The sequence below is a fragment of the Perissodus microlepis genome, chromosome 15 (assembly GCF_051167445.1).
Source record: "Perissodus microlepis isolate ML-2025 ecotype Zambia chromosome 15, ASM5116744v1, whole genome shotgun sequence".
Lineage (NCBI taxonomy): Eukaryota > Metazoa > Chordata > Actinopteri > Cichliformes > Cichlidae > Perissodus > Perissodus microlepis.
In genome coordinates, this window is record NC_140475.1 from 28,515,283 (window position 1) to 28,531,040 (window position 15,758).

Here is a 15,758-nt window from a genome sequence, read left to right on the forward strand (position 1 = left end):
TTTCAGTAGACAACCTATAATGGTAGAGTAGAGCTCTACTTACAAGCAACACAACAAACTCCTGATCACTACAGTATATTTGAGGACCCTGCAGCTATAGCCCTATTTGGTCTGGTATGACTAGTGGCTCTGTATGGCTAATGACGGCTAATGCTAAGCAAAGTTTAAGTGAATGTAGCTGTGCAATCTTAGTGCACTGTTTGATAACTTTATCACTCTTCACTTATAAGCTTATCTTATGTAATTTCAGCATTCAACAGTAATCCCCACATTTGACCATAGTAGTTGTCATATAAGCTGTCTTTAAGGCCGCATTAAGCAATATTTTCATAGTAAGACTGAGTCATTTGGTGACTTTATGCAAGAAAGTGTATTTTATTGATCCCCGTGGGGAAATTCCTCTCTGCATTTAACCCATTTACTCAGTGAAGCAGTGGGTAGCCATTGGGCGCCCGGGGAGCAGTGTGTAGGGACGATACCTTGCTCAGGGGTACCTCAGGGTAGCTGTTCAGGGGAATCAAACCCCCGACCTTCCGATCATAGGGCCACCACTCTACCTACTGAGCTATCCCTGCCCCCAATGTATGTAACGTACAAGACATTGCTTTTAGGGTCACACCCCACAGAGAATTATCACCTCACACTTTTACATTTTATCAGCTTACAGTGAAATGGAGCTAGTACATCAGAAGAATGCAGCAATTATTATTTTAAACTGTTAGCTAAAGTCATTCTTATTCATCAGGAACGATCTCTGAGTGCCTTGTGCTCCGCCCACATCTGAAAAGCAGCCAATTTTTGAACAGTGGGATTAATAGGAAGGAGAAGGGCTCCACTATATCAGCTCCAATACTCGAAACTGAGAGGAAACCTTCTTTCTTAGGGTCACAATAGTGGTTTCCTCTTGTCTGTGGGAACAGACAGGGCTGGATGTCCACACATTTTCCAGACAAACATAGGGCTATAAATAAAGTCCTTTATAAGATTCCAGTTGTCCCATTTTTTTCTGCTGTTTAATGTTTTTCACATGGCAGATTTTGACTTGTACCTGAATATTCTTCTGGGCTCTCCCTGCAGGAACTCCTCCGACATAGAGGGGGCTGCTGATGTGCCAGGAGACGTTGTTTCCCTGAACGCTGTCTTCCAGCATTGTGAGCCCATCAACTATTAACCGACCCACATTCCCATCACGGATAAAATTAACCTTTGGGATGAGAAAAGGTTGTCTCTTACATAAACAAACACTCATGCTGGCATAAATATAAAATTCAGTGATGGAACGAATTCATGAACTTACACTGTGCCAGGCACCATCATTGTATTTGTCTTCACTTTTGATTTTAACTCTTTGGTCTCCTACACTAAAAGTGTACACAAGTTTCCCATGGGCCAGAAAGAGTGCCATGAAATTGTCCTCTTGGGCATCAGATACATAAAAGATGAGGCCAAAAGATGAGTGGGTCTTCATTGATAAGGAGAAGTGGGACCTGGAAGAACAAAGATGAATTTAATCACACATGGAGACACAAGAATATGTGCAGCTTTAAGCAGACATGACACTGAGGTTAAAGTTCTTGTCTTGATCTACCTCTGAGAAAGGGAATCTGGGAAGTCTGTGTAGTGCTGCCTGCTGTTGGCAATGCTGCTGAACCGGAAGGCGTGGTGAATAGATTTGGGACTTGAGGAAAGAAAGCAGGACTTGATGTTTGGCTCTGCTGATTCCTGGTCATCACTTCCTAGCTCAGTCAGCACTGGGGGGAGGCTAGATTTATCTCTGGTGACCTATGAGAACATTTATTAAATATCAGGTTATCAGTCAGCCCAAAAATGTTTGTAGAACACATTCATATTTAACTAAGGTCTGCTGTATGTGCTATTTTCACTTCACCTTTTGTGACTGTTTGGTTCCAGAAGTGTTAGCCCTGTGCCTTAACAGCAGTGCAGCCGGGGGTTGCTGTACAGGACAGCCCTCCAGGGAAATCTGGACCTTCTCTGGGTATCTCTTAAAGTCCTCAGGCTCAATGTCCTGGTCTAGTCTACAGTGACACGGCAGAAGTGTCAAACACTCTCAACACATTATTCATTGAATAGACTGTATATAAAAGATGAAAGCACTAACCATAATGTCACCTTTGGTTTCAGCAAGTGTTTTGGCTCCCAAAATATTGTGAGTTGTTTTTGGGGTTTTTTGTTATTATTTGGAATAGCCAGAAGTGAATATAATTTATATGGATGACAGGAGGAATTACTAAGTTGCCAGCTAATGCTATCAATTCTCCAATACACATACCTTCCAATTAGTGCCACGTAACAAATGAAACATCAGTTTTCACTCATGTCTTTATCCTGTCTTCCTTCTCTCACCTCAACTGGCTGCGGCAGATGGCCGCCCCTCCCTGAGCCTGGTTCTGTTGGAGGTTTCTCCCTGTTAAAAGAGATTTTTTCCTTTCCACTGTCGCTAAAGTGCTTGCACATATGGGGTCATATGATTGATGTTTTGCTGGGCCATATCATACCGTTCACGGTTATACCGGTATAATGTTGGGCAACGATAAGAAAGTGAAATATCGCGATAGAATTTGGGTAAAACGTGCATGCGCAGTGCCTTTGTTTTCCTACGCACATGGCGGAAAAAGAATGGCGGCGGCGACGGAGAATGAGAAGGGCGAAAGCAGATCGTTGAATGAAACAGATGAACCAGAAGTGGTTTGTAAAAATGCTGCAACTTCAGTGGTGTGGAACTGGTTTAGCTTTCGACCGTCAGATACACAACAAAGCACTATTTTTGGTAGAGCATGCTAGCAGGCCGTTGTCATTACCGTGTGTTTTTGGAAAATACAGTGCACTTAAAATCAATCCTTTGAGTTTTCTGAAAATCGACAGTGCCCCTTATAATCCCGTGTGCCTTTTGTATGAATTCTGGTTGTGTTTACTGACCTCGAAACGATTTTATGTGGTACACAGCGCTCGAAAATCAAAAAAAGGTATACTGGTGACAAACTGAGCCGATTCTGCTATGCCTGGTGCGTGGGGAAAAACTATCATTATGCTTTTGTGACATTTTTGTTTGGTGGTGTGTCGTGTGATTTTTCTAATGTGAAATACGTGTTGTGGCTCCAAAAGGTTGGGAAACACTGATTTATCTATCTAGCTATGAAATGGCTTTTTAACATTTACTTCACTAGGACAGTGGAAGACACACAATCTCAGGGCAGATTCAAACCAGGTGTCTGCATTCACCTCACAATATATTTGTCACTTACTCAACTGAGTGAGCTAAATGAACACTCTGCAACACTACTGCTTTCACCATAGATGGTAGAATTACCTACAGGGCCCGCTATACGGTTTAACCAAACTGTAAACATGTTTTTTAATGCTGCTAAATATGGTAACATGCATTTTTTTTGGCATTTTTATATTTGCTAAATTTTTCATCTTTTTAGCAGCAATCTCCATCTCCTCACAGTTTAACTTGAAATAACATAATACCCCCTCTTTTACTGGAGAGAGGGGGTGACTTACCTGTTGATGTAGGCATAGCTGATGCAGCCCGTGAAATTCTTGGAAGTGCTGCTTGGAGATCCTCCATAGTAGAAAGTCTTCACCTCAGAATCGTATGACGATCCCGCGGCTGATGTCGGCCGCTTCTTGAACTGCTTGTCTTCGTCATCCACCAGCAATGAGTACCTGAAGTAAGGAGTTGAAGCCCCTCAGAAGATTTTCTTTAGTTGTTGATGCGCCCCTTTGGGTGCAGGGGCGTATGTGACCCATGTTTATAAAAGGATCACCAGATCTTATCAGAGATGCAGGCATCATGCACTGCACTAACGTGTTGTCTTATTCTCGTGCTGCTGTTCTTATTTGTTGTTGCATTGCCCAAAGTTGTTATTTTCCTGCAAGATATTGTCTATGCCACATGCAGTGTACCACATGCTGTAATTGTTGAAGATATATAAGGTCTGCTGAAATGTTACATATGTGTGCTTTCGGTCTTTTTAGCTCTAATATCCTCATATTTAACATTTTTGACTAACTACTATCAATAAACAAGTAAATTGATATAATGTGATAATTAATAATGTTTACTAAATGACAAATGCATTTGCAACTTTACAGTAATCCAGATGATGTCCATTGATCATGTTTAGAATACTTATTGTAAAGCACATATTAGCTGGTGGATGTAGTGGCTGTGGTGTCATTCTTTTACTGGTTAGTTGTGTTTTTGCATTCACATTTGCTATGTGTTTGGAAAAAAATGTGGTTTGGATTCAACTGCAACAAGCTGTGACTAAGATATTTCTCAGTGATGCTGTAAAGCATACATAATGGATCTGATACCAAAGCATTCTGACGTCTTTCAGAACCTAGCAATTTAAAATATTGAGATAAAAATAATTTTTGTATGACAAAAACTATGATCTAAATGTAATTGTGTAATATTACTGAGTAGAAAAACAAACAAACAAAACCCACCGTTAACGTGGTTAAGTTCCTATATGAAGGTTCAACCAGTGCATTCATTCTTCTTTTGAGACTTTATTTAAATGTATATAATCGAGAGGAAACAGGATGTGGAGCCTCAAAGACTAACACAGATGTGCACCAGAAGCAGCTGCCAACAGTGAAGTTAAATACTTACTTCTGATTGTTCACTGAAGCCAGTAAGAAGTGCGACCTTCCATCATTGTATTGTTTCTTGTGTGATTTGACCTTTACGCCTCTGTTGTTTAGGACCACTGCGCCATTCTCCAGGGAGATACTGAACTCGTCAGACTGAAGCAAAATAATAATTTTTTTAAGCAAGACAACGTTGCTTTAACATTGCAAAAGCATTCGTTTTGCATTTGAAAATGCGTGTCCTAACACGCAGTAAACATGTATGTACATGTAGGTGTGTTTACCCCTTCATTGTGGTAGAACAAGAGTCCGCTGGGCTGCAGTGTTCTGAAGTTGAGTCCGCCCTCAAAGTTGTCAAACGGTGAAATCTTTGCTGTGGAACCGAGGTAACTCTTTCCAGAGAAATAAGCTTTGCGTGACATCTGTCAAGATGAAAACACATTTCAGTGACCTAGCAGTGGCAATATGGGCTAAAGCTGCTGGACTACACTGTATCTTGTCTGTGCAGATGTTTACTATATTTGGTATTGGTTTCAGAGGGACACATTGCATTATCACTTAAGATGTGACGTGGTAGATGAACAACTTACAAAGGACTCCTCTGGGCAGCCGCTGCTAATACCAATGGTGCCAGGTTCTTCCAGCAGGTTGAAGTCTTTTCTCTGGAACTGGAATCCTTTCACACAGCCCTTCAGGCCAACCACAGAGGACAGCTCTGGCCTGTGGGAACACATATATTTCAAATTTAAAGCTGCAAGAAACAAAGTCAGGAAGTTAAAAAAGAAAACTCTATCTACTCCAAAAGTTCTGCTGTTAGAGAGGAAGGTGCAGTCTCCAGAAGCAACTGAGAAAAACTAACCACTTATTTAAAATGACATATTATGCAGTTATTGTTGGAGACGGAAAGCAACTTTCTGTCCATGTGATGAAATAACTCAAATTTTAAATGATGTATTAGCTTTACATATTCTACAAAAAGTTGTTAACAATAAGAATATAGATTATAAAGAATAGAGCTATTTCCATTTGGAGTAATTTATAGTTAGCTGGATGGCTATATCTTGGGACTTAAATGATAAATACTATTATTCTTTGTTTGCATGTATGTTTAGCTCACCTGGATTTCAGGATGCTGGAGGGAGCTCCACCTATGTAAATATCTGCGAAGGGCAGGGTGGTTTTTGGGTTCTCCATGGACTTAACATGACTCTTATCCACCAACAGTATAACCTTTTTTGACTGATGGTAGATCACTGACACCTGAGGAAATGTCCCATCACAGACAGTTATTGTAAGACATTTGCATTTTTAACTTGGGATTATTTAGGAGTTTTAATAAAGACACAAAAAGCTACCTCGTGGTATTTTGCATCATTTATTTGCAGCTTTGCTAAGTTGTTCTCTAAAAGCTTTGGCCCATTGCTGAAGCCAAAGTCATACATTAGACGCAGGATGCCGTTCTTTAATTCCAAAAGAAAGAATTTATCCTGAAAAAACAGAAATGAAACATATTTATATTGGCCTTATACAATTGTCATAAACCAGTTACTGATGATCATTATTACAGGGTTTTTTATGAGAATAGAAATGTTGGCAGTTGACCTGCTTTACAGACGGGTAGCACATGGGTAAGAAAAACTAAAAGCTTTCGAGATGTGAGACTCTTGTTAGTTTTCCAGATGACTTACCTCATTGGCCATGAGGAAAAGTACACCATCACTTGCGATAGTTCGTACTGAAATATCAAATCTTGTGACAGCACTAAACGTCCCCCTCCTCTCAATATTACTGATGAGTGCATAGCCTTTTCCATCAAATAGGTAGCTTGCAATGCGACTCTGTGAAAATGCCAACTTGTACCTGAGAGCAGAGTTGGAAACATGATTTGGTACCTTTGACAATTTCAAACCATCTATGTGACAAAATCAGACAGGCTAAATATGAACTTAATGTTTGAGATGTCAAAAAAATGTCAGATTTCTGTAGCAATGTTCAGGTAAGTTGTGTTTAAATTATACAGTGGGTGGTCAATGCTTGTTGAACTTGTATATTTTTGCCATTGAGACCCTTTGACACATACATTTAGCCATGCAAAAGTTTACCTGGGACACGGTGGAGATGTGGTTACATTTATTTTGTGAGTCTGTTTGAAATTGTACAGACTGATGACATCGTTGTTCATCGATGACAATTCAATACATCCCACGAAAGGTGCAAGGATCAAAGGAGGTGGAAGCTGGTTTGTAACAAAGAAACAGTCACATGTCAGATTTCTAAAAGAAAGAAAGATTTCTTTATATTGAAGAAATGTTGTAATTTACATTACCTTGACATCTGGTGGGACACCCCCAACAAAAAACACTAGATCTTGGGGGTCAATGTCAAACAGGGATTCAGTGCCTGGAGCTTCACCTTTCTGGATAAACTTCTGTTCATCAGTGGAGCTCTGACTTGGGACTGTTAGGAAGAGTTTTCCATGCCTGCCCAGTCTGCAAGGAAAGATCTGCAAGTTACCACTATGACCTCCTCCTAGCTTGAACTTCATGAATGCTACCTGCTTAGCTTTCTCAAAATTTGCTAATGCACATCAAAAGTTAGCCACACTAACTGTGATGTGTGTTAGCAGGATTTCCCTTGTGTTTTGAGGAGAAAGGAAACCACTGGGACCAAGAACAAATTTTCAGTTCCTTGTCAAGATCAACAATATGTATCATTCTATGACTCTATCGCGCTCACCTTCTTGAGTGAGTGTGAAGCCAGAAGGTGCTCTAGCATATGGGACATTTTTCCTGGACTTTAAATATTTGGATATAAATGGCCCCATAGTGCTGCTACTGTTCAGAAACTTCACGTGATATATGTATATAAATTTTAGTTAGGCCTTTCAGGTGTTGAATCTAGCCCAAACTGGATCCTAAACCTATATTTTAATACATACTTCAGTTGCCTAGGATTATAATCAGGGTTAGTACTGGGGTTAGGGTCACCTCTGATGACGATTTAGGCTTTAGAGGTTTCAGTCACTTTTGTGTGCTACAACAAATCTGTATGTATGATTTTCAAATAATGCTTAGCACAATTAAAATGGCAACCACTTTTGGTTAAAGATTAGGGTTGCTTTTTTCCTTTTAGCCACATAAATTTGAGTGTTTCAAAGACATAAAAATTCTAAAAAAAAAAAGGGGGCAAATGATAACCCAAAACCCAGCCTACCCCAACCTTAACTATAGATATGCTGCCACTGATCATGTGGATGTTAAGAGGTTCATTTACCTCTCTAGTTTGACGTAGTTGAAGACTGCCGGCCATTGGCTGACAGGCTTTGAACTCAATGGGATCTCAATGTCTTCACCTCCAAGTTTATAGACAAACACCAAGATGTCATTCTTGGTGGCCAAGCCCATGTAGTCTTTTACACCCTGAAAGCAGGAGCAGCAGAAAACAGAGTGTTCATTTTACTACCAAGACTTTCACTGTGTCATTTTAAAACACTTCAGCATGTTATAATGGTGGTACGAGTTTCCAACTGTGTGGTGTTGCTTTATTTCAGTGTACAGTGGTTTCAAAAGCATAACTATGCATCATTTGTGACCAACTACTGCTGGGCCTATGATTCCACAGTGAAAAACATCACTGCATAGATTACAGTGATGGTAAAATCACCAAGGTGAAGCGCTGTTAAAGAGAACAAAGAGGCCTCACATTGGGTATGCTGTACTGTTTCTATACCCTGGCAGGCAGGGGAAAACAGTATTTATGTAAATGAACTTTGAAGGCACACAGATGCACCATTGTCTCAGGCGTCTCTTGGACATCTTTTGAAGGGGGCAATTGGGTGCTTTCAAAGCCATTCAAAGTCATTTCTGTTCTCATGATCACAACATGCTATTCATGCACACAAGCTCCTTTTCATCTTTGAAAGTTGGCATTTATTTTATCATAACTGATGACCCAGAAAGAGAAAGGAACAAAATTTATTCTGCCTGGATTCCTCACATTTCTGTCTCCCAAGTATAGGATGATTCGGTCCTCTATGGGATCCTTGTCAGGGTCCACCCTCATGAATAAACTGATGGATGTCATTGTCTTCAGTTCTTCCAAATTGCTGTGAGGATGAACCTCCACTGAGGACTGTCCGTTAAATTTCATGGAGACCTGGACCTGGGGCAGAAAATAAAGGAAACTGAGTTCTCTTTGTTTAGCAATTATCATCTTGATATCTGATAGCAGAACGTGAATTTAAAAAGGTTTACAGCTTCATAATGACTGGTGTGAAAATTTTAACTGGAGTAGTGGAATGGAGTAGAAGGCTTTTATTAAGTAGAAAAATTATAGGGAAGAATTTTGATAGTCAAGAGGGGATGCTGAAATACTACTTCAGAATTTAAAATGAGAACAAAGCTAACATGTCGGGTATGTGGACAGTTTTTACTTTTCTTTTCTTTTTGTAGTGGTCACCTGTGTAGACATGGTAAGAAGAAATTTCATTTCTAAAATTTTAAAGAAAAACAAAAAATAAGCAGAAATACAGAAACCATGTGTGAAAACTATGTATACCCAATGATTCAATAGATTATTATCGTATAGAATTTAAGCCCACTCTTTTTTTTCTTTTTACAATGTTCCCTCAGTTGACCGATGTTTGCATCTATACACAGTTCACTTAAGGTCTGACCACAGCATTTCAATTGGGTTGAGGTCTGGACTTTGAGTCATTGCAACACTGATTCTTTTCTTTTTTTAGCTGTTGTAGATTTGTTGTGTGATGCAACTATTGTCCTGTTTCATGACCGAGTCTCTGCCAAGTTTTAGCTATTGGACAGGCAGCCTCAAATCTGACTCCAGAATACAGTGGCATACAGAAAAGTTCATGGTCAACTGGATGTCAACTCGTGGTCAACTCATGGTCAGCTCGATGACTAAGGTGCCCTGCTCCTCTGGCTGTACAACAGGCCCAAATAATTTCTCATGGGAAGTCTACAGAGTCAAATATTTGCCAGTTTTGTCAATGTTTTAATTTATGCACACACAAATGTTTAAGGTGCAAGGAACTTGGGTTGTTCTTATTAACTAATATCAATTCCTCTAAATATTGTGGTATAACAACATTTTGTTTGATTGGGCCTTAGTTACAGGCTAGCTAAAGCTAACCTCAATGCTCTTTAATTCTCATGATCATATATCATCATCTTTTATATTCTCTTATTAATATTTTGTTAGCTTTATTTAGTCTGTAGGTACAGTTTGTGGTTCTGCTTTCAGTTTTTATTTAATAACTTCACTCCCCCCCCTTCTTTTAGTCCAGCAAAACAATTTTTTTAATTGAAAGTGTTTAAAATTTTGTCAGATAACTTTTTACAATTGACTGCACCATATGGCATGATTTTAAGCAACTTTATACTAGCCACAGCTGCTGCAAGCCACTTTGAAATCCACTTCCAGTCCAGCTGATCCTTATATAATTTGCCAAACTGAATCAATGTGATGTTGCTGTTCTCCCTCTTTTGTCTTTTCTTCTATGGCTCAACATGAAAGGGTAGGAGGGGTGCAACAACAGAGCCATGTCATCAAATATAAAATGATTGCACATGGAAGACAGTCATCCTTTGCTATAGTGGTAATGACTAAATTGGGATATCATTACTAAGTGTGTCAAAAGGAATGAACGAACTTTCTTGGCCACACTCCGGGCCTGGGCTATGAGCTCTCTGATCCTCATGATGTTGGTGGTCACGTTGTTGACAGGCTTCTTATCCTCAACAACCTTCAGCTTGTCCAGCAGGGTAGGAACAAGCAAATTCAGGTTCTCCACTGCCAAAAAAATAATGAAGAAAAATCAACTTTAAATGTGTGTCTGTGAAGGTTCTCAGTCATCCAGGTCATCGTAGTCAAAGGAGCTTGCAAAGAAAAGCGTCTGGACTTCTTTAAGTTACTTGAAGACGTTTCACCTCTCATCCGAGAAGCTTCTTCAGTTCTAAGGTCAAATGGTGGAGAGTCCCAGATATAAACCTAGTGGGAGTATCCCCCCACAGAGGGACAAAAGGACCCCCTGATGATCTTCTAATCGCCTGAGCCAAGGTGTGAAACTGGGTGTGGGTCCCAATCAGCCAGAGTTTCGGGTGTGTTCATTGTGAAACCTGGCCCCACCTTATCATGCGAATTCCTGAGATCAGATGGCCCAGGATGTGAGTGGGCGTTAAGGCGTCTGGGAAGGGATCTCAAAACTGGATTATAGATGGCAGAGAGTTGGTGTCGTAAACCCCCGCCTCTGTTCAAAGATGGTCGCTCACAGTGGACATAGATGGCTTCTTTCACTCCTCTTTCAAACCACGAGAAGCACTCAAAACGTGCGGCTATCCTAAATGGGCGTTCTTAAAGTCAGCAAAGAGGCACAGAAAAGAAGACCAGACACCAACGAGGGAGGATAAGAAGGACAGACGCAACAACATTGTCATCCCCTATGTAGCCGGTGTATCAGAAAAACTTAGGAGAGTTTTCTCCAAGCATGACATCCCGGTGCATTTCAGACCCAGCAACACGCTCAGACAAAAACTGGTTCACCCGAAAGACAAAACGCCAAAACACAGACTTAACAATGTGGTGTATGCTGTACAGTGCAGCGAGGAATGCCCAGACCTCTACATTGGAGAGACCAAACAGCCACTTCACAAGCGCATGGCACAACACAGAAGAGCCACCTCCACAGGACAAGACTCAGCAGTCCATCTGCATCTTAAGGATAAAGGACACTCTTTCGAGGATGCCAATGTTCACATTTTGGACAGAGAGGACAGATGGTTTGAAAGAGGAGTGAAAGAAGCCATCTATGTCCACTGTGAGCGACCATCTTTGAACAGAGGCGGGGGTTTACGACACCAACTCTCTGCCATCTATAATCCAGTTTTGAGATCCCTTCCCAGACGCCTTAACGCCCACTCACATCCTGGGCCATCTGACCTCAGGAATTCGCATGATAAGGTGGGGCCAGGTTTCACAATGAACACACCCGAAACTCTGGCTGATTGGGACCCACACCCAGTTTCACACCTTGGCTCAGGCGATTAGAAGATCATCAGGGGGTCCTTTTGTCCCTCTGTGGGGGGATACTCCCACTAGGTTTATATCTGGGACTCTCCACCATTTGACCTTAGAACTGAAGAAGCTTCTCGGATGAGAGGTGAAACGTCTTCAAGTAAACTTAAAGAAGTCCAGACGCTTTTCTTTGCAAGCTCCTTTGACAACTTTAAATGTGGTTGCGAAGGAACTGTAAGTCAAAAAAGCCGATAGGAATAACAATAGCTAACATGAAAACCAGTATAGTGTGTTCTACTCATTAAATACAAATCTCATAAAATGTAGTAATTTTGATATATACCTGCTTCCCCTGCAGAGGCAACAGCCTGTTCATAGGCAGCTGTGGAATATTCGTTATTTTTCATGTTGTTGTTCCACTCCTCTACTTTGCTGCTAATGGGGGTGATAGATTGAAGAACTTCCACTGAGCGATTCAGAGTCTCTGAAGCCACTTCTGAGGTAAACTCCAGACGTTGTGGTGTTCTGTCTGAAAATTAGTGCACATTTATAACAAACTGCAAATTCGCATGTTTATCAACTAAAGCATTCAGTTGATGGAGATTTCTGCCAATGTCCTCCTTAGTCCTGATAATGCAGAAACTTTAAGGTAAAGAACTAATTTGGGTCCGTATTGCCAAACTATGGGAAAAAAATTGCTATGGCCAAAACAGAGCAGACACATCTGTGAAGTGAGGCTGTCCATACGTATTTTAAAAATAGGGGAACAGAAATTGTTGAGTAAATGAGTTACTAAACCATGCACACAGACTAGGAAACTGCACAAACCTAAATGCAGAATTTTTGGATGGAAGAAGAGAAGATTATCCTTTGGACAAAGTGGGCCATATGCTAGGTTTTTATGCTAGCTGATAACAGATCACGATGTTGTCATAGTTTATTTGAGAAGGCTGTAGTTAAAGTAGTTTAATATCAAAATCTGCACATATTGCTCCTAGTATGCATTCCTGACAGAGGTATAGTATTTGTTTAAGTAGCAGAGCGTATCGGTCAAGCCCGCACCCATGTGTATATGCAAGCTTGAGTTTCACCATTTCACAGTTTCATCAAAGTGGCAACTTTATTCAAGTCAGACTGGATTTTAGAATAAAAGGTCTGACCATTTTAGCTGAATTTCAACAGATCAAGCTAACTGTGAATATCCTCTATTGCTCCTGTAGTTCTGTAAGGCCTACATCTCTGATTTTCAAAGAAAGCTACTTTTTAAATTTTAACTATACAAAACCCCTGGGGGATTTATACATCGGCTGACTTTATACATCGGCTGACTTTAGGACCAAACCACTCAAGTAAAAGTGTGTGTGTTATTTATTTATTTATTTTTTTATATCACACATTCAATTGGAAAACCTAGCAAGGCCTGCCCTGTTAGCTATTCCAACTGTTCCAGTCTGTGCGATAAACTATAGTTTAAACATGCCACGGGCCTCCTTCTGAAACGTATAAGAAAAGTATATTCTTACCTGTTTGGAGTTCACTGATGTCCTGCACAATTTCTGAGAGTTTTTTCATGTTGTTTTCCATGGTCTCTTTGGTCTCCTCAATGTATTTTAGCTTGTCAGTCACCTCATGTTTTAGCTCTGTTACAGAAAAATGTATTAGACAACAAAAATACTATGAACAGTATACAGCTGAAATATGACTAATATCCGCAATATATAATTCTGTTGAGATCCATACCAATTTGCTCTGAATGCAGTGTGACAGATTCCTTGAAAACATTGTCACTCTGTGTTATGAGGTATTCAAGCTGCACATTGATCCCACTGGTGGCCTAAAAGACAGATGTATGAAGAAAAATAACAAGGACTGATAGAAAGTTGAATGCAGTAAACGAATGCCTTAAAACTGCATGATCTGACATACATCTTCAGCTCTTTCGGATAAGTTGAAGGTGGTGAGTGAGGTGATGTTGGCATCGTCAACGTATTTCACTATGTTGTTGTAGACGTTGGCAGCAGTTATAGCCCTCTGTACAAAGCCATTGGCGTCACTCTTTCTCAGGTCCCTGGGGGAGACAGTGTGATTCAACTCAAGTGTTCATAGTCTGCTACCTCAAGCTCAGTGAAACTGCAGAGCAGAACACGGACTGCTGTCACCAGTTGCACTGCAAAACAGCAGCATCAGAATCTGTCCACTCTCTGGAGAGCCAGCTGATTCCTTCTCCACAATGCATATATGACATCACTTAACAACTAAGTGTGTATTCCATATGTTTATCATTGTTACCAAAAAACATGCAAAGAAACTGTACTATTCTAACATTTTATATATGATAGAAATTAGGAAAAACTTCATAGGTCACAAATAAATACTATATGAAGCATGAAATGTTTAATAAGTTTAATAAATGGTTCCTATCCGGGCAAAAGTCTACTAAAAGCTACTATGTGCAACTGTGTGCTACATAGGTTTATTTCAGATGGATGCCTCACTCTTCCAGCTCATTGGCTTGTCTCTCCAGCCCCTCAGCATGTCTGTCAGCCTTCTGAACCAGATCTCTGTCAACCAGTGAGAGGCGCTCCGTCTTCTCTGTCAGCTTTTGGCTGGCGCCATCGATTGCTGCATGGTACTCAGTCACGTTCTGCACACACACACACACACACACACACACACACACACACACACACACACACACACACACACCTCAATTACCTCGAGACGTGCTTTCATGTTCCAGCCTGTAACATTCAGTAATCTCTGTTTAGCTGGTGACTACTGTAGGTAACAATATCAGAAAAGATTTTTTAGCTTGAGATTATTTCAAGTCCAAAAAGCTACAATGTACACACACACGCACGCACGCACGCACACACACTTGCTAACATTGTTACTTTCAGATTATTGTAATTCCCTCCAGAGTAACTTAATACAGAGCTACTTGACTAAAACAGGAAAGCACTTTGAGAATGCTGCTTATTCAATTTTCTTTCCAGCAATCCATAAATTGCTTCCAAATCAAATTGCCCAGCAGTGCAATGTAACACAGACCAGGTCAAGCCTTAGGAATCATTTCTGGAATGAATTAAATTTAATCCTTGGGATATTGGGATATTACAACCCCATTTGGCACCGTATTAGATTATGCTACCTTGGTATGATACATAGCCTTTGTTCAGTAGGCCATAAAGAAACCTGACCATCATTATAAAAGTAGGGCCTGAGATATTTTTAGTCTCATCACACCGTAATTTGCCCCACCTTTCCCAAAGCGTCCACCTCAGCCACAGTTCTCTCTGATTGGGCGATAAAGTCTCTGGCTGCTTCCAAAGTGTCGTTGACAGTGTCATGGTTCTCCATTAGCCTCTGCAACTTCACCTAGGATGCAGGGAAAGAAAGAGAGCACCATTTTTTTTTTTTTTTTTTTAAAACCAGAGTCCAGTACTTCTTGGGGGGTTTGTTTGTTAGATATTCTTAACATGTTAAAATTCTAGGCTTTCCTGCAGATTCTGAAGAAAATACTGCTAATAAGTGCCAATATGTGATTATCATTGAATAGGTTTACAAAAATACATATAAAATTCACAAGAAGATTCTAAAGATTTTCCTGTTTAGTCCTGTTTAAAGACTAAACAAATGTTAAAGTGGTTATAGAGGTCAAAAATTAATGATATTCCCAAAGACTTTATGTCAAGTTTTGAGTCTGATGCATTTTTGAAATAACTGCTTTAAAAAGACTAAAGGGCTAAGACACTTCATCACTGGCTTTACTTTGGAAGCAATGTTAATCTTTCATATGCAGCGTAGAAGTATTTGTGTTTGCGTATATTTTTGTTGCAAGTAATTTTAAATGTCACATAGTTAATAGCTATACTATTTAATAAATAGTCTTATTTATTGGAATCATAATATTTATGCTGTTCCATTCAAGCAGTATGTTAGGCATGTATGTTACAGATAATAGATTCAGCACTTTTAATTTGACTGCATGACTGAGTATTGCACAGGGATGAGATCATCTGATTGGCTGTGGTCAGCCAGCAGCATACAGCAGCATACTGGTGTCGACCAGTCTGCTGAGGCTAGGTAGAGCCCTGGATTAG

At 40.2% G+C, this 15,758-nt stretch overlaps 1 protein-coding gene across 1 annotated transcript in view; it reads right to left on the bottom strand.

Moving 5' to 3' along the window:
* Window positions 1-15,758, bottom strand: part of lama4 (laminin, alpha 4) — a 32,771-nt gene that overhangs the window by 2,466 nt on the left and 14,547 nt on the right. Inside the window, exons 14-35 of the mRNA XM_084953265.1 lie at window positions 14,917-15,033; window positions 14,151-14,299; window positions 13,582-13,723; window positions 13,396-13,489; window positions 13,179-13,295; window positions 11,999-12,184; window positions 10,295-10,434; window positions 8,620-8,784; window positions 7,897-8,042; window positions 6,950-7,112; window positions 6,726-6,859; window positions 6,312-6,483; window positions 5,979-6,110; window positions 5,741-5,883; window positions 5,214-5,343; window positions 4,908-5,045; window positions 4,646-4,779; window positions 3,526-3,690; window positions 1,889-2,036; window positions 1,589-1,782; window positions 1,298-1,487; window positions 1,049-1,204 (exon numbers count right to left, since the gene is read on the bottom strand). Of these exons, the coding sequence (XP_084809391.1) occupies window positions 1,049-1,204; window positions 1,298-1,487; window positions 1,589-1,782; window positions 1,889-2,036; window positions 3,526-3,690; window positions 4,646-4,779; window positions 4,908-5,045; window positions 5,214-5,343; window positions 5,741-5,883; window positions 5,979-6,110; window positions 6,312-6,483; window positions 6,726-6,859; window positions 6,950-7,112; window positions 7,897-8,042; window positions 8,620-8,784; window positions 10,295-10,434; window positions 11,999-12,184; window positions 13,179-13,295; window positions 13,396-13,489; window positions 13,582-13,723; window positions 14,151-14,299; window positions 14,917-15,033 (3,255 nt within the window). The remainder of the gene's footprint in view (window positions 1-1,048; window positions 1,205-1,297; window positions 1,488-1,588; window positions 1,783-1,888; window positions 2,037-3,525; window positions 3,691-4,645; window positions 4,780-4,907; window positions 5,046-5,213; window positions 5,344-5,740; window positions 5,884-5,978; window positions 6,111-6,311; window positions 6,484-6,725; window positions 6,860-6,949; window positions 7,113-7,896; window positions 8,043-8,619; window positions 8,785-10,294; window positions 10,435-11,998; window positions 12,185-13,178; window positions 13,296-13,395; window positions 13,490-13,581; window positions 13,724-14,150; window positions 14,300-14,916; window positions 15,034-15,758) is intronic.